Genomic DNA, 22,848 nt, shown 5'->3' on the forward strand with positions numbered 1-22,848 from the left:
AATTAGAAAGCATGCAACAGGAAACCGTTTGTGTCTCGGTACCAGTGAGGAGGAAGGCTGTTCCAGCCCCACGGAGTCCATCCTTGTGGAAACACTTTGCAGAGTTTATTTGGACAGGTTCAAAAATAGACCTGTAACAATACAATCAGATTGCACCACAACAAGTAAAATGTGATTATGGCTTGGTTACATTAAAAAAAAAAAAAAAGTCAACAGTGAGGTTTGGAAAAACTAAAAGCAAAACTACATAGATTTTCTCCGCCATGCCCAATCTCTGCATTCCCTGCAAGCAGAACGTCGAGACTGCACCTTTAGATCTTTTGAAATGGATGAGAGAGGATGACACTCACTCAAGCAGACAGCTCAACAGAGTGTGTTCTGGGGCCATTTCTCAAAACAAAGGCATACTTCTGTGTAAGACAAATGTAGCCTGATAAAGGCTCCCCCAGTGGGGACTAGAAATGCCAAAGTCATTCACCTAAATGAGTTCAAAATACATATTGTCTGGGCCAAATTACAGTGTCAAGCTCAGACTATATGTATTTATGTATGTTGGCAGAGCAGGCCTCTTTAGGGGCGCCACAGTGTTATTCTGTGCCCCGTTGGGCTCCCATCTCTCTCTCTGCCCAAACCCATGAACTTCCTCGCGTTTGGTTCCAGAAAGGCATTCAAGAAGCAAAGTCAAAGTTTCAAAGCCCCACAAGGGAACAGGGCCCCAGGACACTTGAATTTCGAACAATTCTTAAGAGTAGAACAGAACTCGTGCCTTTGCCAACAAACTGGAACTTTGTGAAGGTTGACCTGAGGTGGGGACAGGGTTGGGGACAAGATCAGGTATTGTGCTTTGGGCCAGCCCCTGCTAAGAGCTAAAGACAGAAACACAAAGCACTGGAATCGGAGTGAACAGCCAGTGCCTCCTTTGGCTGGCCTGCGCCCAGGAGCCCACACAAGGCTGAGTGAGGCATCCACTCTACTCCCAAGTCTTCTGACTTGTCTAGAGAAGGAGTGCGGCGGGGCTGTGTTTTGTTTTTGTTTTTTGTTTCTTTTTCTGAAGCTGGAAACGGGGAGAGACAGTCAGACAGACTCCCGCATGCGCCCGACCGGGATCCACCCGGCACGCCCACCAGGGGGCGATGCTCTGCCCCTCCGGGGCATCTCTCTACCGCGATCAGAGCCACTCCAGTGCCTGGGGCAGAGGCCAAGGAGCCATCCCCAGCGCCCGGGCCATCTCCGCTCCAATGGAGCCTTGGCTGCAGGAGGGGAAGAGAGAGACAGAGAGGAAGGGGGGGGGGTGGAGAAGCAAATGGGCGCCTCTCCTATGTGCCTTGGCCGGGAATCGAACCCGGGTCCCCCGCACGCCAGGCCGACGCTCTACCGCTGAGCCAACCAGCCAGGGCCTGTTTTCTGTTTTTGTCTTTCTTTGGGGGGGGGGGCTGTTATTTTTTTCTCTGCCTGAAAAATAGAAAAATTGGGAGGAAATAGTAACTTTTAAAGCAATATGGAGAAGACTAGTATTAAGGGATGAAACAGGCTGCCTACAACAGTGCCTAGTTCAGGTAGGTGCTCAAACAACATTTACAGGATAAAGGAACAGGTAGGATCAAGCTCTATCTTAATATTACTATAGAGAGAGACATAAGATATGAAAAACTGAGTGCTGGGGTTCTATTTTCAGGAGTAATTGCTACAATACTACTTTTGTGTCCAGCCTATTTAAAGTGAAACCACAGAAATAAGCCCATGAAGGGGGGATTAGAAGTGGCACTTTTGTCCTCAAGTTTCAGCTGCCACCTGAAGACAAAAATCTAGCCTAAATGTGCTGTTCCAGCCAGGGGGGTATGCCATGCACTCTCCCAAACCCCAGGACAAAGCCCCAGTGCTGAAGCCTGGACTGTGTGTAGCTCTAAAACTGTGTCTGCGGGGCCCTGGCCGGTTGGCTCAGTGGTAGAGCGTTGGCCTGGCGTGCAGGAGTCCCAGGTTCGATTCCCAGCCAGGGCACACAGGAGAAGCACCCATCTGCTTCTCCACCCCTCCCCCTCTCCTTCCTGTCTCTCTCTTCCCCTCCCGCAGCCAAGGTTCCATTAGAGCAAAGTTTCCCTGGGCGCTGAGGATGGCTCTGTGGCCTCTGCCTCAGGCGCTGGAATGGCTCTGATTGCGGCAGAGCGACGCCCCAGATGGGTAGAGCACCTCCCCCTGGTGGGCGTGCCGGGTGGATCCCAGTCCGGCGCATGTGGGAGTTTGTCTGACTGTCTCCCCGTTTCCAGCTTCAGAAAAATACAAAAAAAAATACAAAAAAAATAAATAAAACTGTGTCTGCAAAAACCGTGACCTCACGCCGCGAGCCATGGGCAGAGCCAGGTGGCACACCCTGCCAACGCAGCCAGCCACCAGACCTCAGTGCAGTGGGTGCCACCAGAACACCCGCTGGGCCCACTGGGGAGAAGAGCACAGACCAGGGAGAGCTGAGATCCAAGGCCGGCTCCTCAACACTCGTCACCTCCATCAGACAGCACAGCAGCGCCTCCAACCTGCTATCTGTGAGGCAGAACAGTTCTGAACACTACACATTAAGAGTGCACAGCAGCTGTGGCTTCAGGAAGGTCCTCAGAGAGGCTGGAACCAGGCGCTCGCAGCTACTGCCAGTTCAGGTATAATCTTCCTCATGCTCAGATACCAAAGGCAAAGAGACGCAGACAATACACTGGGCTGCCTATTTTTGTTTAATTTATTTCTTTTAAGACCGCCTCCTTGCAATTTCCAGAGAGAAAATACAAAACAAGAAACAGACTTGGTTTCAAATACACAGACAGTGTGCTGGAGTTGAAAGCACTGCTGATGACATCCTTACAGAAGAATGCCAGCTTACTCCAGGGCACTTCAGTATTCCTGAGGAATAGACACGACTTCTCCTCTCCTCCCACCGGGACGTTCTTGGGTGCAGTCACTGCTTCTGCTCCTGCAAAGCAAGGATACTCGGGTCAGGGCTGCAAGGACAGTATTTTAACAACCTCTCTAACTTGCTGCTGCAGGTCAGATCCATGGGACTCACAGGTCCAAAATCTTAACAGTCCTGTTTGCTTTAAAACTATCTCATGAGACGGTTGTATACATCCTGCCCAGGTTCTGAAGAAAGGCTCAAACTTTGAGGAAGGAGAATAGGAAAGTAGCAGAACAGGGCTCAATGGTCGGTACCTGAGTAAGTATATTCCTAAACCCTGACAGGGAGATGAGAGGTGCGTGGGAAAACATGGGTCTGGACTCAGCCTACCCATGAGGGGGTTCTCTGGCAAGTTTCTTCACCTCAGTAGATTCAGATTTCCCATCTTCTGAATGAAGAATATAACATCTCTCTCACAATCTACAGGGGGCTGGGGGCTCTAGAGAAAGAACAGAGAGCACCTAGGATGACCCATGGGGCATAGCAGGCACTCAGAAGCAACTACCATAGTATGACTATATCAAAAAGCCCCAGGCTGGGATTTAGCTCTTTTATCTTTTTTAAAAGATTGTTTTGTTTATTGATTTTTAGAAGGGTTGGGGGAGCAGCAGGGGAAGCATCACTATGGTTACTTCTTGTATGTGCCTTGACCGGGCATGCTCAGTATTTCGAACCTGCGACCTCAGCATTCCAGGTGGACGCTCCATCCACTGTGCCACCACAGGTCAGGCTGCTCCTCTTTTTAAAAAATGGAGGATGACAACATTGAGGCACAGATTCAAGTTCAGATAAAGTTACAAGGCCATTCTGGAGCAATACACACAAGGCTGTAAAAAGTGTAACAATATTTTCCACAGTAACTCCCAGCCATTAAATATATAATATGCATGTAATCACCCGAGCCATTATCCATGGCAACTCAGTTTGGAACATTTCAAACAATTAAAAGACCTAATGCTCCTCTCCCTGTTCCTTTCTATTCTCCCCCAAATTCAGTCGTGGTGCCAATACAGTGACGGGCTGGGAAGCAGTGGAAACTGCCTGTCGTCAACTCCGTCTGACGCAGCTGTGCCTCTTCTTGTGTTGTCCCTCTGATTCCCTCACCCTGGCTCCAGCACAGAGGTGGCTCACTAACATGGAGGGCAGCGAAAGGCCTGCCACTTCCAAACTGGCCAGCTCTCCCTACTCCCAATTCTCTCTCCAACCACACACAGGATGGTGGGTAGGGAGCTGACACCCTGGGTACGGTCTAAGAAGCTACTGAGCTGTGGTGGGATACTGTCATTAGAGATCTGTTAACAGCTTTTGACCAGAATTGGGACACTCATTTCTATCAACCACATTTTCTGCTCTACTTGTCATTATGATGGAACAATGAACAAGTCAATCACCTTTGCTTGGCTGGCCTCAACTGCAATAACGAACATAATATGATATCTCATAGCTTACAACCATGTCCTCATTTACTTCCCACAACAAGCCTGTTGGTAGAAATTATTATCCTCATTTTATAGACAGAAAAGAGCACCTCAGAAGTGAACAATTCAAGACCACATAGGAAGCACGTGACAGACCAGGACTCCCACGCAGGTCTCCTGGCTTCTGTGATCTTTCCACTAGCCTCTGAGGCTGCCCAGATCACAGTGAGCACACGGGTAACCCAGAAAGTAGATGATTCTACATATCCAGGGAATGTGAAGTTCTTTGCTGAAGTTTGTGTTGCTATAAAAGTTATGCCTTAGTAAGCCTGAGGCCATTAACACCTCTAATAGGATACACTATTTATTTCATTCATTCATTTTACATTTATCTGAGTGCCCACCTTGTTCCAGGCCCTGGGGATATAAAAACAAAACACCTCTCTGTCCTTGAGCACCCAGCTGCCTGTGCTCCTTTCCCTTAAACCCCACAGTAACCAGTACTCTAAAGTAAGGCAATGAATGAGAAATCTCAAGAAAATGTGCCACCTTCTTCCCTTTAAAAAATTTTTTGATTAATTTTACAGAGAGAAGAAGGGAGAGAGAGAAAGAAATATCAGTCTGTTTTCCACTTATTCATGCATTCATTGGTTAATTCTTATCTGTGCCCCAGCAGGAGTTTGAACCTGCAACCCTGGTATATCAGGACGATGTTCCAAACAACTGAGCTACCAGGCCAGGGACCTTCTTCCCTCTTGAAGCATGTTATAATTTTTCATCCTGTCTGCATTATTAAAAGTCCATCTGTAGACAAGGATTTTGGTAGGATAATGTGGGACATACACTCAAGAACTAAGGTGAAGGAATTAGCCAAAAAACATACAATACACATAACACAGAGACACCATCAACAGTGCGGTGACGGCCAGAGGGAAGGAGGAGGAGGGCTAGGAGGAGGTGGACAGAGGTGGGGGGAAGTGGAGACAGAAAGAGACATTGCTAGGGGCGGAGGAATCCGATGCGGTGGGCAGAGGTGGTTTGCTGAGCAGTACACTTGAAGCCTGCATGGTTTTACAAACCAATGTCATCCCAATAAATTCAATTAGACATATATACAAACAGAAAAGAATCTGTCCTCTTTATAAAAAGCAGAATGATGACTAAGTCTCAGAAGTCTTCAAGTTTAGCTTGGGTATGTAAGAGATGTCTACTTGAACAAAAGCATTACTTACAGATATTTAACACAAATCTCTTTACCACAATGATATATTTTCAGTCAGTTTTATCAATTCCTGTAGGCTAACATATCAGCATGCACCTCAAGGAACAGGGGAGGGGAGAGACTTTAGGCATCAAAGCAGCGTCAACATCATTAAAGGCCAGAGAACAATGAGGATCTCAGCAGTGTCATATGACACACAATTTATTAATTATATGTACTATAAAGAATTCTTGCCTGACCTGTGGTGGTGCAGTGGATAGAGCATTGACCTGGAACGCTGAGGTCACCAGTTTGAACCCCCGGGCTTCCTGGTCAAGGCACATACAAGAAGCAACTATGCATTGATGCTTCCTGCCCTCCCCCCTGCAACCTCTCTCTAAAAATCTTAAAAAAAAAAAAAAAAGATTTCTTCAGGGATGCAGGAAACAACTCTTTTTCTTTGGAAAGAAAGAGAAATATCCATTTGGTACATACTTTGACATACTTTCCATGTAGAAGATATGGAGCCTGAAAATCATGCTGACAGTTGGAGTAGGCCATTCCCAATCCCATGCCAGAGCCGAAGGCCAGGGGCCACATTCTCCCTAGTGAGCAGGAAAAGGAAAAGTCCAATAGGGCACCGTTAGGAGAAGTACAGCTTTTCTCTGGCTCAAATACATTTGCTTACTGTTCAATAAATATTCAACATGCACTATACAGATGACATATTATGCCACATTTGGTCAATGTTTCATCAACCGTCAAAAAAAAAAAAAAAGGAAGAAAGAGGCTATTAGTAAACTTATTAATTTACCAAGTATTTATTAAGTACTTATGCTGCCAGGTTTGAGGTATTAATAATTGTACATATGAATGGTACATAATGGTACAATATAAAAACAGTAGACAGAGTTGAACCTTTTAACTTCTCTTTAACAGTTCTAATCATTTGCTCATTTCAACTTTTTTTTTTTTTTTTTTTTTTTACAGGGACAGAGTCAGAGAGAGGGACAGATAGGGACAGACAGACAGGAACGGAGAGAGATGAGAAGCATCAATCATCAGTTTTTTGTTGCAACACATTAGTTGTTCATTGATTGCCTTCTCATATGTGCCTTGACCGTGGGGCTACAGCAGACTGAGTAACTCCTTGCTCGAGCCAGTGACCTTGGGTCCAAGCTGGTGAGCTTTTTTTTTTTTTTTTTTTTACTCAAACCAGATGAGCCCGTGCTCAAGCTGGCGCCTCGGGGTCTCGAACCTAGGTACTCGGCATCCCAGTCCAATGCTCTATCCACTGCGCCACTGCCTGGTCAGGCTCAACTAATTTTTTAACCTTAACAGAAATAATACCCTCTCAGTAAGGTGCTTGAATTTTTAAACTATCTATGAATTTCACCAATACTTATATATATTTTGATTACAGTAAGTCACAAGGTTTACTTAAGCCAGTACTGTAAATGATTATTCCATTTCAGCACGATGTGTTATTTATGACATTCTAGTTATGTATTCCCACTAGTTCTTCACATAAAGAGGTCAACAGCCAAACTTCAGCTCTTCCACAGAATGAAAGAGATATTGCCTGCCTGTGGCTTAGAATTTTTTATCAAAAAGCATGTGTTTGCTGAGGTCACCGGTTCGAAATCCTGGGCTGCCTGGTCAAGGCACGTATGGAAGTTGATGCTTCTTGCTCCTCTCCCGCCCCTCTCTAAAATGAATAAAGTCTTAAAAAAGAAAAAAGCATGTGTTTTTCTGGTCCACTTGTTTTTATTACTAGAAGAACTCTCATTTTCAAGTTCCTTTTGAAAAAAAAAGGTAATTAATTAGAAATACTTGAGCACGTAGATTTGGCCAAATGACTCACTAGCATAAAGTACAGGCTTTTAAATGGTATCATATTTACGAGAGCAAGCACCCTGACTCAACGCCCAGGGGAATTCTGGAGATGCTCAACCCACTGTGACCTCTTTTGAGTCCACATTCTTTGTCGAGCTACCTCAACCCATAAATGCCTAGGCTGGCGGCCATGTAGATGTCCCTGCTAAGTGTATGTATGTACACTAGGACATTATGTTGAAAAGGCAGAATCACACTTACTTTTAAAGAAGGTAAGTGAGAAAACAACTCCTAATCCAAAACCAGTACCTGCAAAGAAGGAGGAAAAACACGTTACATCTCATAATACAACCTGACAAAAATAAAATGACCATTTCACAAATGTGAGCATCTATAAATGATTTTGTTTCATTTAAGAGTGTTACTCTCCTTTCTGTCTAGACAAGTCCTGGGGTGCGGAAACAAGCCGGGAGGCAGCTCTTGCGGAGCAGCGCGCTCTGCACCGCTTGGGAACACCCTCCGGCACCTTCCGCAGAGGGCCACAGCCAGCACATCACAGAAATAACATCAACTGGAAGCTCCCTTTGTCATTTCAACACTTTGAGTGATGGCTACATATTTTTTCTTTCAAGATCTCATAAAAAATTTATTTTTTAATTTATTGATTGATTTTACAGAGAGAGGAGTGGGCAGGGGAAGGAATGAGAAGTGTCAACTCATAGTTGCTTCTTAGTTGTTCATTGATTGCTTGTCATATGTGCCTTGACTAGGCAAGCCAAACCGGAGACCTAGCACTCCAGGTCAGTGCTCTACCCACTGCGCCACCACAGGCCAGGCTGAGTGATGGCTAGTTTTTGAGGAAGATGGAAAGGAGTGATCTAGAACAATTCCTAAAGGTTGTCACAAGTCCATGTCCAAACATGGAGATTAATCCCCTCCCCTCCACTCCCCTCATTTTACTCACAGGGTATTTTAACCACTATCTTTCAAAATAAAAGAACACACACAGGACTATTTTAATGGTCTGGGAGAAAAAAAATCAATAAATATCTAATTTTAAATTAAACTTCATAGCCACATAAACTTGAAAAAAAGAACCGAATTCTCATTTTACCCAGTATTCTTCAAACCTTGGTCTTTCCAGTGCTCCTGTCCACATTCTGCTAAATCCATGCATCACCTACACAATTATTAATAGTTTTCTTTTAAAAAAATATCATCGCATGTATTTAATAACTTTAGCCTCAACTTAATAATATTGGTGTAATCACAGATTTGAGTAATAGCTATATATATATATTTTTTAATAAAGTATTAAAATGAATGTATAATCATGAAAATAAAAATATCTGTCTGGGGTACCACTTTAGAAAAAAAAAATCACCTCACATACTGTAGTGATACATGTCCCAAATTTGTTCATGCCAAGGAAGAGAACCAAACCTGATTTTCCCCTTCAGATCTGACAACTGTTTTCACACCTGTCAGAATGTGCTGATTCTCTTTACCGTCTGTTCCATAGCCCAACAAAGTCCCTGACTACTGTACAATTAAGCAACACACAGAAGTCCCCATTCTCACTTGCCTGAATAATTTTCAAATGTGAGCTACTGGAATTCCAAGAGCTTCTTATCTATCTAACCATGATTTGGGGTTAGTGCACCGTGAACATGCAGAATACTCCTCTTCTGCTCCAAACACAGAGAGAGCTTCATCACGAGCAAGCAAGCTAGTCTGTATCTTTTCTGACCCACCTTAACAATCCAGCTGATGTTGGCCTGAAGAAAGTATGCTATTAACTGAAAGGCTTCTGATAGTTCTCCCCTACTGCATACATGGGGTGCATACATGTGGCCATGACGTATGTTTCCTTCCTATGACTGTATCCTACACAAATAGAAATTTTAATTAAAAATTATTACTTTTCCCTGTCCAACAGACCCTGCATTAGGTGCTGAGTTGGTGCCCAACTTTAAAGTGTAATATATGAAAACCATTCATGTCATCCCCATTTCCATATAATTTAATAAAATGGTAGAAAACTAGTCAGTTTATAGACCACAATAATTGGCCTACTCAAGACTGACATACTGAGAAGGAAAAGGAGCTAACCTTTCAGTATTTCCCATGAATACCCAACATTATCTTCCTTCCAATTACCTGTTAAGCCAAACAACAACCTGATATGGTATTATCCCCCATTTTCCAGTTGCAGAAACTAACTCGCTCAAGGATACTGTTCAGTCAGTGATAGAGCAGTGAACTGGGCCCAAGTCTGCCAGACTCCAAAGCCACTACACCCACTATGTGTCCTGACATTGGATCCCCCTAAAGTTTCAACCCCGAAACAATCACGACCTCCCAAGGGAAACTGGAGTATCAAGATTTCTACTGCCAGTGCAGTAAGATACAGCCAAAAAACAAAGTGTGCTTCCCATGCAACAGTCCAGAACGCTAGGCAACCAGGCTAGTAACAAGTCTACACAAGGCCAAAAGAACTTGTTCAGATTCATTCCCAGACTAATCCGACCGCACACGTCACAGACACAAGTCTACCTAGTAGGCATGAGTCAAGAACTTCAGAGAAATGGGAGCTATCGCGACTGATACTCCTTGGCAAAAAGCTGTTGCTTGGTTAATAAAATGGCACAGGGTTCAATTTCAAAACGACTTGCCTCACCCGCTTGCAGCTGGAAGATGAGTAAGACAGTAAATTGGTACTAGAAAATGAGGTAAAGGATTTGGACTGGCTTGCAGATTTCAAACCAGGCAATGGGATGGGGAGGTAGGCCAGTAAAAACATAATGGCTTACAATCAGAGCTTTTGGTCTTCTCCATCTGGAAGGCAATTTTTTGGCAAACAAATCAAAAGCCCAAAAGGAAAATATTTCAGCATTTTTCTTGTCCCTCTGACTCCATGCCTGTCTCTCCTATTTTCCCCCCAAGGAAAGAAAGCTCTCTGATGTTCAACTTTTCCTAGCAGGAGACCAAGAATGATGCGAAGCCCACTGCTAACCATATCGCTCAACCACAAAGATGAGAAAAGCTTCAACATCAATCAATATTGAGTAGAAAATCTTTAATCTCTAGATTTCATTTAAGTTTCGGTACATGCCTAACCCCCTAGTTTTGCTCCTACATAGGCAGTTATCTGCAAGGATACATGAGATCAGACCAGCCAAAGACAGAGTGTGCTCTGGATCTTGGTTAAATTGGGCTGCTACATCTTCAAGTCCTAAAAGTGATTTGCCGTGCCCTTTCTATATTTTTAAGACACAAAATAACAAGAATGTCCTCTTCAGAGAAAAAAAAAAATGTGAAAAATTATTTTAAAATGCCAGTGTTTTACTTAAAGCTAACTATCTCAGTTATTTAAGAGATAAACAATGGAGGAACTGCTGATGAGTTTTACAGGTTCAAGTTCTCACATGCTCAACTTTCTTTTAAAAGGCAACATGTTGCTTCAAAGAAAGTCCCACCTGATCAGGGGACACCAACTCTGCAGCTGTTTCCACTAAAGATTGGCACCTCAACCCCAGGTTTAAACTTCATTAACAATAAAACATGAAAGGTTTGTCTTACAATAAAAACAAACCAACATGGAAAAGAGAAGAGTTTTCTCTGCCTTTGGCCACTTTTTTCTGTTGTTGCAAGACAAGCTCTCTTAGAGGAAAAAAGCCAAAGGAAAAAGTACAAAGCATTTTTCACCTTCCCTGGAAGCAAACATTTAACTATGAACACAGTTTATATAACTTTGCCTTCCCCGCCCCCCCCCCCAAGCCTGTTCTTTTGGTCCATGCATCTGAAATGACAAATAACTCTAAAGTAAAGAAATGCCTGATTATAAGTACACATCTTCCTCATGGTAAAGCCCAGTTATGGGGGGGGGAGATCTTGGGGGGGCAAGGAAAAAAACCCACAAAAAAACAAAAAGAACCCACAACAGAGGAGCCTTATGGAATTGACATTAGGCAAAGAGCCCGTGTTCTGAAACCATTTCTTCTGGAGAGGAAAAAGAATTGGCACAAATTCTTTCAGAAAGAAATTACTTCAAATCAATCTAACCCTGCACTTTAATGCACGTTTAGTGCCCAGAAGGACATCATAAAACTGGCTAGTAGATAAACACAGATTTTTAGGAAGGAGCAACTCCCTAACAGTTCATCTGATACTATTTTAATAACAAAACAACAGAGAACTCATTCCCACTAACTACATACAAAATATTGCCTTATCTTATGCCCAAGTGGATTCTATAACAAATTTAAAAGAAAAACAACAGCGGTAGGCCAGTGCACACCGAAGCCACATTTTGTGTAAGAAAGGGGGAAGTATATGTTGATGGCTATTACTGTGACATATGGACAATTTCCAGTTAATCAGTGCAACTTTATTTAGAAAAATCTTTGCTCTCACCATGTCACAAGTCATAAAGCTTTTTACTTCACGGGAAATAATTAGGAAGCAAACATAATCAGCAAGAATTAACAAGCAGGCTACAAAATCTGATTGCAGTCTTGAGGTAGAAATGTACTTTGGATGTTAGCCCCTCAACAAAACTAGCAGAAGCAACACACACTCCTTGCGAATCAACTTTGCAAAAGTTGCAACTACCGACGAACTTTCAAATAAGGAGAAACCACTCCTTGTTCAGAGAGGCTCAGAAAAATAATGCTCAGAAATTCTCTTAGAAATTCTCTCCAAAATTTCAGGTGAGGGGAGGGGGCTCCACAAACCCACCTCATTGGTCTATTTAGTGTATACTATTTATATGCTATTTAAGGTCTCCAACTCTCATTTATCACTTTAAATCAAGCCCCTAAATTTATAAGCCTAATGTACAGTTATCAATACTAAATTTGATCTGCATCAAAAAATTAAAATTGCAAAGCAACTCCATTTTAATTTGCATAATATCAAGATGAGCAGAAACTTACCGTAAGCAATTGGCAGTTTATAAATATGAGCTAAAGGAATTACAAACCAGTTTTTAAGATCCTAGAAGCCATGTGCCAAACAACTTTATTCTGAAACGAAAGATACAGCTTCCAGAAAATGAGCGACTTACTCTCCTGCTGAGTGGGACTGGAGCACTGATGTAGTGAGACAGGCCAAGTTCAAACCACTGCTGACGCCTGACCTCAGGTCACTGGCCCCGCCGGCCTCAATGTGCTCATCCATAGTAAAGACAATTTTACAGGGTTGCTGTGTAAGCTATCTAGCAGTGTCTGACAGAATTCAGTAAGTGGTAGTAAATTCTGCTACCACTCTAATAAAACACAGAAGATGTCAAAACTGTAAGGTAATAGTTAATCCTCTATTGAAATACAAGTCACTGCCTCACTTAGGGTTACACTGAGGGTGAGCCACAGCTGAAAACCAGAACCTTTCTCCCCTCTCTTTGCATAGTTGACTATATTTCATTGGCATTAGCAATTGTTTCTAGGAATACATCAGGTTTTGATATATATTTTTTAAATAGGGGATTTCTTCAGACTCACTGTTGAACTAGAACAAAATACTTTAAAGTAAAGATTTTCCTAGAGCTATACTTATGTGCTTTGAACATGGATTATATCAAATTGACCTATTTATAATGGGCATGTTTTCCTGTTCAATCATGTTTCTATAAATGCTATTACAATCATCAAGTGTATTTGTTATGACAGAACAAACAAGAATGTGCTTTTATAGAAAAGGACCCTAGGGACTGAATTTAGTGAGAATTACATTTCCAAGAAACATTTCTGATTTATGAAAGATGCTCAGGGCCCAATTTATGAGGGAAAAAAAACGTTTTCAGTCAGTTCCAAACTATGTTACTTAATCCTTTGAAGCAAAGACAGATTGTCCCAGGTGTCCATGTGTAAATGCCAAGTCATGTGAATTAACCAAGAAAGTGTGCCAGACCAAAGACCCAGAGATGGTAAATTTGGTCTGTGTTAACCAGGTTCTTAAAAAGTCAACACTGGCCCTGGTCGGTTGGCTCAGTGGTAGAGCGTCGGCCTGGCATGCAGGAGTCCCAGGTTCAATTCCCGGCCAGGGCACACAGGAGAAGCGCCCATCTGCTTCTCCACCCCTCCCTCTCTCCTTCCTCTCTGTCTCTCTCTTCTCCTCCCGCAGCCAAGGCTCCACTGGAGCAAAGTTTGGCCGGGCGCCGAGGATGGCTCTGTGGCCTCTGCCCCAGGCGCTAGAATGGCTCTGGTTGCAGCAGAGCGACGCCCCAGATGGGCAGAGCATCGCCCCCTGGTGGGCGTGCCGGGTGGATTCCGGCCGGGCGCATGCGGAAGTCTGCCTGACTGCCTCCCTGTTTCCAACTTCAGAAAAATACAAAAAAAAAAAAAAAAAAGTCAACACTGCTGCAGGGTATAGGGGAAATAGACTAGGAAAGTGGCTACTTAACAAGATCTTAACCTTCCTGTGGCTATCAAGACTAGACACAGTCTGGAACATCGGCAGGAATTTCTAGAGTGAACAGCAATTGCTCATATTCTGACCAGAACAAGCAAACCAGTCAGCTGAAATGAATAAAGATAGGGAAGGTAAGTATGGGAGGCATTACTAGTAAGCTCTGCTTCAAGAAAAGCCAAACTCACAAAAGCGTCCTTTTTAAATGAGTACATATAGCACATGATTCACTTTCAGAATCCGGACAGCCATACAACTTTCCAAGAATGCACAAAAGAAGAAACATGGTTGTCATGAAAAAATGTAGAATTAAGTTTCAATAAGCAATAAAAGACGCAATGCATTACCTTTTTTATTTGGGGGGGGGTGCTTTGGAAGTACTAACATTTAATACTGTCAGGCACTGTATTACATTTCTAAACATTATTTCATTTGATTCACAGAACCACCTTTTAGGTGTACCTTGATCCTGGTCTTATAGAAGAATAAACAATGTAGAGTGACCTACCCAAGTACACACATCTACAGAAGGAGAATTCAAACTCAGGTTGCCTGCCTCCAAAGTTAGGGCTCTTTCCTACACACAAGGGTAAAACTTCAGAGAGGCCAGTAGCAGCAGGGCAATGTCTGTTGTTCCATATGACAAAGTATTTTTCTGGACTGTTAGCACTATGCCTCAGAAATTTATAACTGTGTTACTTCAGTCCCTCAAGAAAAAAACAGAAACCACAGATATCTTACTTATTAGGAATGGTAACAAAAATCTGAAATTACTTAGAATCAAGGAGAAAGTCAACAAATCAAGTCAGGAAATACTTCCCTGTGCACCAACTAGAGATAAAATGAATCCAAATGGGCTGAGGGCTGATAAATGACTTCAAATGACGCCAAACTGCTCAAACGGGTATTCTGCTGTGAGTCCCTTCCCTCCCAACACCTCCAATACCTCTAGCCCCTCCTCATCAATATCAGTAACTGGCTTCTCATCCTTGTGAAAGTAAATACAGTATAAGAACTAGGAGCCTATTATACCCTATGTACACCATCATTATAGCTAGTATGTTGTTGCCTATTCCTGATTCAAATGAAAAGTTCAATAGAGAAACAAGTTTTTCCTTACACATTTACTTGATTGACATTAGTTAGCATGTATTAAGTAGAAGACATGAGGATGATTTCTTTACTCTTGGAGCATCCTGAGTGTAGTACATAGTGCTTATTTTTTTTGAAAAGTAGGAAGTGTTACATAGTGGTTATACTTCAGTTACAAGGTTACATGGCTGTGGGGGTAACAGGTTAAACATGACTGAGAATACTAATTAGGTTACTTAGTAGTTGTTTATGGGTCCTTGGGGGAAATTACAGACCTTCTCTAGGCATCAGTTGCTTGTGTGGAAAGTTAAGAACACTGACATTGACAATGCCTGTCCCTGACTGGGGAGAGTGAAGATCAAAGACCTTAGTGTGTGCAGAAAGCTTGGAAGAACAGTGCACTGCAGTCACTGTCCTTGTCTTCTCCCACAAAACGCCTTTCAAGAACAAACTGAAACGTTAAATATTTACTAAGCACTGAAGGGCAAGAGTTCTAGCTTCAACAAGAGTCAGAAATAAGTAAAAGAGTCTCTTTCTTGGAGAGCCTGTGATCAAGAAGGGTAACAAGTCAGGTATCCATAAAAGTGAACAAAAGCAGATTCTCGGTGCCCTGAGGGAGGGACAGCATTCTGCCAGGAAGATTACTTTTCTTTAATCTTCAAAAAAAAGGTGGCATTTGAGTGTCTTAAAGGACAGGCTTTAACAGCCAGAGTTTTGGTGTATGGCAGAAAAGCAGGGTTTTGTAGAGAAACTGGGGGGAGGGGGGCAGCCCAGCTAAAGCTTGAGGCAGGTCCCAGAGAGCAGAAGATAAGGCTAGAAGGGGGTGGAGCCACTCCAAAGGCACCAGAACCCTGGGCCAAGGAGTCCACACAGCACTTAATTCAGCAGGCAGGGGGCTTCCCTGAAGAGCTTTTAAAGGGGCTAACAAGACTGAGGCTATGCTTTAGGAAGATTCATCTGATGAAGGTGTGCAGGATTACTTGGAAAGGAAGAGACATTTTGCTGGCAGAATTTGCAGGACTTAACAACTGATTAAGTGTGTGTATGTGTATCTGGGGTTTTGGAGGGTGCAATGGGGAAGTCTGTCAGAGAAAATGCTGAGAACTTCTACCTGGATAACTATAAAAACACTGGTGCTATTTATAAGTCACCAAATAAACTTTTAATACCAAATCCCCTTAATAAACCTAAAATATAACTTGATTTATAAAACTGCAACGTGTACATTCTTTTCAGGAACACTATACTATATTAAATGAAGACTATTCACTAAGCACTTATGCTCAGGATTAAATCACCTCATTTTGATCCTCACAATAAACTTCTTTTATTGGCCCCATTTTATAGACCAAGAAACTGAGACACGAAAGGTCAAGTAACTTGCTTCAAGTCACACATGTGGGATTTGAACCCAGGCAGTCTGACTCCAGAGACGTGGGCCTTGACTACCATACTACACCACTGCCAGGGTAGCCAGCCCCCTCACAGACATACGAATTCTAACCACCTATCATCATCAGTAATTGTGGCCTACCAAAGGGAACTAAATACCGTCCAAAGTTCATCCTGGCCAACAGCAGGTATAGGCATTTCCTTAACTATACAAACTGTGCACCCACGGTGTGCCAGGCACCATGCTAGGCCCCAGGGAATAAGAAGTTTCTGTACTCATTTAGTTCCCTGTCTAGTGTTGGAGCCAACTGATAATTAGAAACTCAAAGTACAAGATACAATGACAGAAACAGGATGTAGGAGAAGCACTGAGCAGAGTACGCAAACCATCCCGGAGGGTTCGAGAAGGGAGGGTGGAGATGGTGGCAAGAGAAATGGACGACAAGACAGATTCTCTTTTCTACCCATCCAACCGAAAAATGTTCCTCACATACTTTGGTCCCTCCTCAACCGCCCTTTCTGCCTTTCCTGTAGTCCAAGCTAGGCAGAATTTCTGAGTAGGGGTGATGACATTTAATGATGATTCTGAGATAATGGATCCTTAGGTAAAATATACGTAGTCATGGACACAGACAAATATGGCTAGAGAAGGGGGTCAAATATTTTTAAAACATACCAATGGGTTTTGCATTAAGGTATTATTGGTGAAAATAGTGAATAAAGTGCCCAAGTGTATAAGGGTACGCGGAACAACCAGAAGACTTTATACTACAGGAGCATTCCTTAAAGGCATCGCTATTCTACAAAGCCCTATAAGTAACCTCTCCAAATCACTGGACTTTAAGAAACCAAAAATTTAGTTTTCAGAAACTGAGTAAAGAAAAAAAATTTTTAATACAAGTTATGAGCTGAAATAAAATGAATTTCAAGTTGCACTGAAACAAGGAAAAAAATAAGTTGTGATTTTTTTTAAGTGATTTTTCAATAATGACAGCCAATCTTTTCTGGGAATATGTAAGATTAATAGCATTTATTCTAACATCAAGACAATATATGATTGCAGCAGCTAGATATACTGTACTTTTGCTTCCAATCAAAGCGGGATATTTATGAACTTAAAGTTCAGGGTTTGTCACATAAAGGCCTATGCTGAAAAGGGTAAAAAAAATCCTACAACTAATGGATTTTAATTTAATCACCTGGTATGATGCCAAGAAAACACAACTTTCTCAAGACTACCTTCCTAGTAAAAAATGAATTATGTTGCTTTAAATCAATTGCTTCAATTAATCATTTAAAATCTACCAAACAGGAAAACTGAGTGGTTTATATGCACAGGTTCTGACAAACAATCAGAAACATTTGTCAAAGTTAAGTCTACAAATCCATCACTGATTCTGTGAGTGTTACAACAATTACAAGTTATCTTATGCACCCTCACGCAGGTGTAGGTTAGATAAAGAAAACTGAAGGCAAAGCACAGGGTTTCAATTCCTCCCATATAAACTGTAAACTATTAATCAAATAGCTTTAAATTCTACCAGAAGGGACATCACTGAAGCAACCTGAAGAGTCTATGTAATCTTAAACAAGCCCAGTGGCCACACTGTGACCTGCCCGCCTCTACCACCCTGTTTCCAAGACAGGCCTCGTACCATTTTTTTATTTCACTCCCCAGAGTCCATTAATATTCACCCATATTCTCCTATTTTTCTAATTTGTACTTAAGTTTACCTTGTATTTCTTATTCCTGTCATGCTGTATAAAGAGCATTTCAAATTCATTTTCTCTACTTACTTTTAAAAGTGACAAGATAAATTGTTAACATTTACCAACTCTGACAGACTTTCACTTTATAAGTAATACAGTTAGTCTTTTTTTTCCACAAGCATGCATTTGATTTAAAACAAAAACAAAAGACCTTGAGCCTGACCTGTGGTGGTGCAGTGGATAAAGTATCGACCGAGAACACTGGGGTCACTGGTTTGAAACCCCAGGCTTGCCTGTTCAAGGCACATACAAATAGCAACTACTACAAGTTGATACTTCCTACTCTACTCCCCCTTTCTCTCTCTCTCTAAATCAATAAATTTAAAAATCTTAAAAAGAAAAAAAAAGCAACCTTGAAATTATGAGCTATGCTTTTTAAAAAGTCATCCTATTATTTGTTCCTTTTTCTTTTCCTTGTTTCCCATCTTATTGTCAGTTGCTGACAGAGCAGGTGCACACATGTATGAACACATGACTCCCGTGTTGTGTATTAGTCTGAAGGGCTATGGGGGGGAAGTCACAGGGGTAAGAAGTTTGGAAAAGTTACATTTACCTAGGGCAGGATTTCTGGGCCTCAGCTATTACGGGCTGGCTAATTCTTTAGTACTGTCCTATACATTGTAGGATGCTCAGCAGTATCCCTGCCCCCTACCCACTAGATGTCAGCAGCACCCCCAGTGCTCCATCCCCCAGTATGGCACCCATGACATGTCTCCAAACATTGCCAAATGTCTCCAGGGGTGGGATATGGGGGGGTCAATCATCTCCAGTTGAGAACCACCAGTCTAGGGGTTTACAATTTATAAAATGCTTTCAAATCCATTTAACTATTACCTTTTCCTGCCTGGGCCGCATCAGAACCATACAGGGGTTTGCATTCCAAGTTTACAGATGAAGAAACTGAGGCTCAGAGAGGCAAATAATTGTCCCAAGCCCACTCAGCTCCAGGCCCAGCCCTCTTGCCCCTGTCCCCCACTGTTCCCCCACATAGTGCTCAAGCTCCTCGCCCTTGCAGGGAGAAGCTGCACTACATCAGCGTTTCTCACAGTTCCCTTTCTTTCAAGGAGAAAGCCTTCCTTCCAGAGAACTCTTCTGTGGAAGCCCAGTACATTCAACAGATAAGAACTAAGCTTCTGCTTCAGGGATCCAAGTAACACCCAGGACCTCCCTCTTGAACCTCATACTTGTGCTGGAGGGGACCCATAAATTCTAGAGCTCTAGAGGGCATATTTTGAAAACTGGTGATAAATGAATGCTCGTGTTTGTGATAACATGTAAGTTCAATGATTCCAAATAGCCCTCTCAGTTAGGGACGGTCTCCAGCTGATACACAAACCAGCCCATTCAGTAGAAAGAGTATCTTAAAGTCAGTGGCAGGGGAATAGAGAGGGTGTATGTGTGTACCTCGTGTGTGAGACCCCAATGACTGGGTCAATCCAGGAGGAGAGTTATGAGCTGGGATCAGAAGACCTATAAAGCAGCAGTCTCATGGACAAATCTGTCCAATATCCAAAAGAGAAAGAAAGAAGCTCTAAACAAATCCCCCTATCCGAATGGACCCAGGAAAGAGCATGGCTCAACCTCCCCAGCCATCAATTTTCTAAATCTGTGAAATCAGAGGGTTGAAATAAATTAGTGATTATCAGCTCTCCCTGCCAAAGCAATAAAATTATTTTTCCAAATAAAATACAGGGTTGGCAAAAGTAGGTTTACAGTTGTGAGTACACAAAACAGTTTATTCTATTATTATTTATTATTTTCCATACAAACAACTCTATACCTCCTTTCGCCCCACCCTGTATTACACTGAAAATAGGTAAATGAAATAGATCAAAACAGAGCTGCTCTGTTGGGGCAGGGGAAGGAGAGGGGTTAGAGGCCTGACTGAAAATCACTTACTCAGCCTCCCTTCACTTTCCTCTCTGTGCCTACCTCCACCCAATGGCAACCCCTAGGATACTCCAGAAGACATTTAAAAACCAACCAACCAAATGAATCCCTAAGGTTTCTTCCAGCTCTAATAATCTATCATTCTGTAAGTCTATGAATCCATGGAGGTTATTAAAATGGAGCCATCTAAGGAAAACAACAATGGGACATTACATCCACCAAGAACAAATACATCCCTTTAACCTGTTGACCAATAAGAAACTTCATTAACAGAAACCAATGTAATTTCAAAGTTGGATTTTCACTTCAAACTACTAAACTGTTCAATAACAAAACTAAATAACAACAAAAAACACACACAAAAACATTTATTTAAAGAGTATTCACATGCCCTGGCTGGTTGGCTCAGTGGTAGAGTGTCAGCCTGGCGTGCAGGAGTCCTGGGTTCGATTCCCGGCCAGGGCACACAGGAGAGGCGCCCATCTGCTTCTCCACCCATCCCCCTCTCCTTCCTCTCTATCTCTCTCTTCCCCTCCCACAGCCCAGGCTCCACTGGAGCAAAGTTGGCCCGGGTGCTGGGGGTGGCTCTATGGCCTCTGCCTCAGGTGCTAGAATGGCTCTGGTTGCAACAGAGCATCACCCCCTGGTGGGCTTGCCGGGTGGATCTCGGTTGGGAGCATGCAGGAGTCTGTCTGACTGCCTACCGGTTTCCAACTTCAGAAAAATACAAAAAATAAATAAAATAAAAATAAAGAGTATTCACAGTCCTCAACTGTAGGAACCAATCAAACTCAGTAAATCATTTCTTGAAAAAAAAACTGTTCTCATTTATTTGCTTACATTATAAAAACGGCAGATCATCACTCCCAAGAGATATTTTGGATTAAGTTTATCAGTCCATTTATATAAATAAAATCATATATCACACATGACGTTCTACAACTTGCTCTTCTCAGTTTATAATTAACAAGGACAGCTTTCTGTTTCTTTTCTTCCAGATTTTTTAAAAAATTATTTTTAATTTATTGGGATGACATGATTCACCCAAACATACAAGTTTCTTTTTTGTTTGTTTTTGTTTTTTACAGAGACAGAGAGTGAGTCAGGGAGAGGGATAGACAGGGACAGACTGACAGGAATGGAGAGAGATGAGAAGCATCAATCATTAGTTTTTCATTGCGCGTTGGAACACTTAGTTGTTCATTGATTGCTTTCTCATATGTGCCTTGACCGTGGGCCTTCAGCAGACCGAGTAACCCCTTGCTGGAGCCAGCAACCTTGGGTTCGAGCTGGTGGGCTTTTTGCTCAAGCCAGATGAGCCCGCGCTCAAGCTGGCGACCTCGGGGTCTCAAACCTGGGTCCTCCGCATCCCGGTCCTATGCTCTATCCACTGCGCTACCGCCTGGTCAGGCCAAACATACAAGTTTCAAGTGTACAACTCAATATGACACCATCTATATACTATATCATGCCATGCAAAGTGTGCTTCCGCCCCCATTTTCCCTCTCTACCCTTCTCACCCCTTTCCCTGACTAATGCCACCCTGCTGGTGTGTCTCTGTGTTACGTATTAATGTTTTTTTAGCTAATCCCTTCACCTTCTTTCATCCAACCCCCTCATCCCCCTTCCTTCTGATGGCTGTCCAGCTGTTCCATGTGTCCACGCCTCTGTTTCTATTTTGTTCATTAGTTTATTGTGTTCATTAGATTCCACATAAAAGTGAGATAATACGGTACTTGTCTTTCTCTGACTGGCTTATTTCACTTAGCATAATAATCTCCAGGTCCATCCAGGCCATCATAAACAGTAACATTTATTTCTTTTTTATAGCCACATAGTATTCTGTTGTGTAAATGTACCACAGCTTTTTTAGATTAAAAAAAAGCTGTTCATCCACCAATGGACACTTGGGCTGTTTTCACATCTTGGATATTGTAAATAACACTACAATGAACACAGGGTGCATATCTTCTTCTGAATTAGTGTTTTGGGATTTTTAGGATATATTAATAGAAGAGGGATAGCTGAGTCACAAGGTAGTTTCATTTTTAACCATCTGAGGAATATCTATTCTGTTTTCCACAGTGACTGCACCAGTCTGCATTCCCTCCAGTGTAGGAGGGTTCTCTTTTTCTCCACACCCTCATCAGCACTTACTGTGTGTTGTTTTGTTACTGAGCACCATTCTGACAGGTGTGAGGTGAAATCTCACTGTGGTTTTAATTTGCATCTCTCTGATGATTAGTGATGGTGTATTTTTTCATATGCCTATTAGCCATCTGTATGTACTCTTTGGAGAAGTGTCTATTCAGATCCTTTGAGAATTTTTTAATTGGATTGTTTGCCTTTCTGGTGTTGAGTTTTAAAAGTTCTTTATAAATGCTGGTTATTAACTATTAACCCCTTGTCGCATGTATCAGCGAAGATGTTCTTCCACATAGTCGGTTGTCTTCATTTTGTTGGTTTCCTTTGTTGTGCAAAAGCTTTTTAGTTTATTTTTTCATTTGTTTCAATTGCCTGAAGAGAAATACCAGCAAAAATATTACTATAAGAGATGTCTGAGACTCTACTGCCTATGTTTTCTTCTAAAATTTTTATGGTTTTGCAACTTATATTTAAATCTTTTATGCATTTTGAGTTTATTATGATGCATGGTGTAAATTGGTGGCCTGGTTTCATTTTTTTTGCATAAAGCTGTCCAATTTTCCCAACATTATTGAAGAGACTGTCTTTACTCCATTGTATACTCTTATCTCCTTTGTCAAATATTAATTGAGGCGCGGGTTTATTTCTATGGTTCTCTGTTCTGTTCCATTGCTCTGTATGATCTGTGTACCTGCTCTTACGCCAGTAGCAGGCTGTTTTGATTACTCTGGCCCCGTAGTGTAGCTTGAGATCAGGAA

At 42.2% G+C, this 22,848-nt stretch overlaps 1 protein-coding gene across 2 annotated transcripts in view; it reads right to left on the reverse strand.

Annotated features, from left to right (window-relative positions):
- Positions 1-2,702: 2,702 nt before the first annotated feature.
- Positions 2,703-22,848, reverse strand: part of MICOS10 (mitochondrial contact site and cristae organizing system subunit 10) — a 34,938-nt gene continuing 14,792 nt past the window's right edge. The window contains exons 2-4 of one of the 2 annotated variants that reach the window (XM_066270268.1): positions 7,655-7,702; positions 6,063-6,162; positions 2,703-2,956 (exon numbers count right to left, since the gene is read on the reverse strand). In XM_066270268.1, the coding sequence (XP_066126365.1) occupies positions 2,878-2,956; positions 6,063-6,162; positions 7,655-7,702 (227 nt within the window). In that variant the 3' untranslated portion in view covers positions 2,703-2,877. Of the gene's footprint in view, positions 2,957-6,052; positions 6,163-7,654; positions 7,703-22,848 lie in introns of both variants that reach the window. The other variant, XM_066270269.1, reaches the window with a different exon arrangement.

The sequence above is a fragment of the Saccopteryx bilineata genome, chromosome 3 (genome assembly GCF_036850765.1).
Source record: "Saccopteryx bilineata isolate mSacBil1 chromosome 3, mSacBil1_pri_phased_curated, whole genome shotgun sequence".
NCBI lineage: Eukaryota > Metazoa > Chordata > Mammalia > Chiroptera > Emballonuridae > Saccopteryx > Saccopteryx bilineata.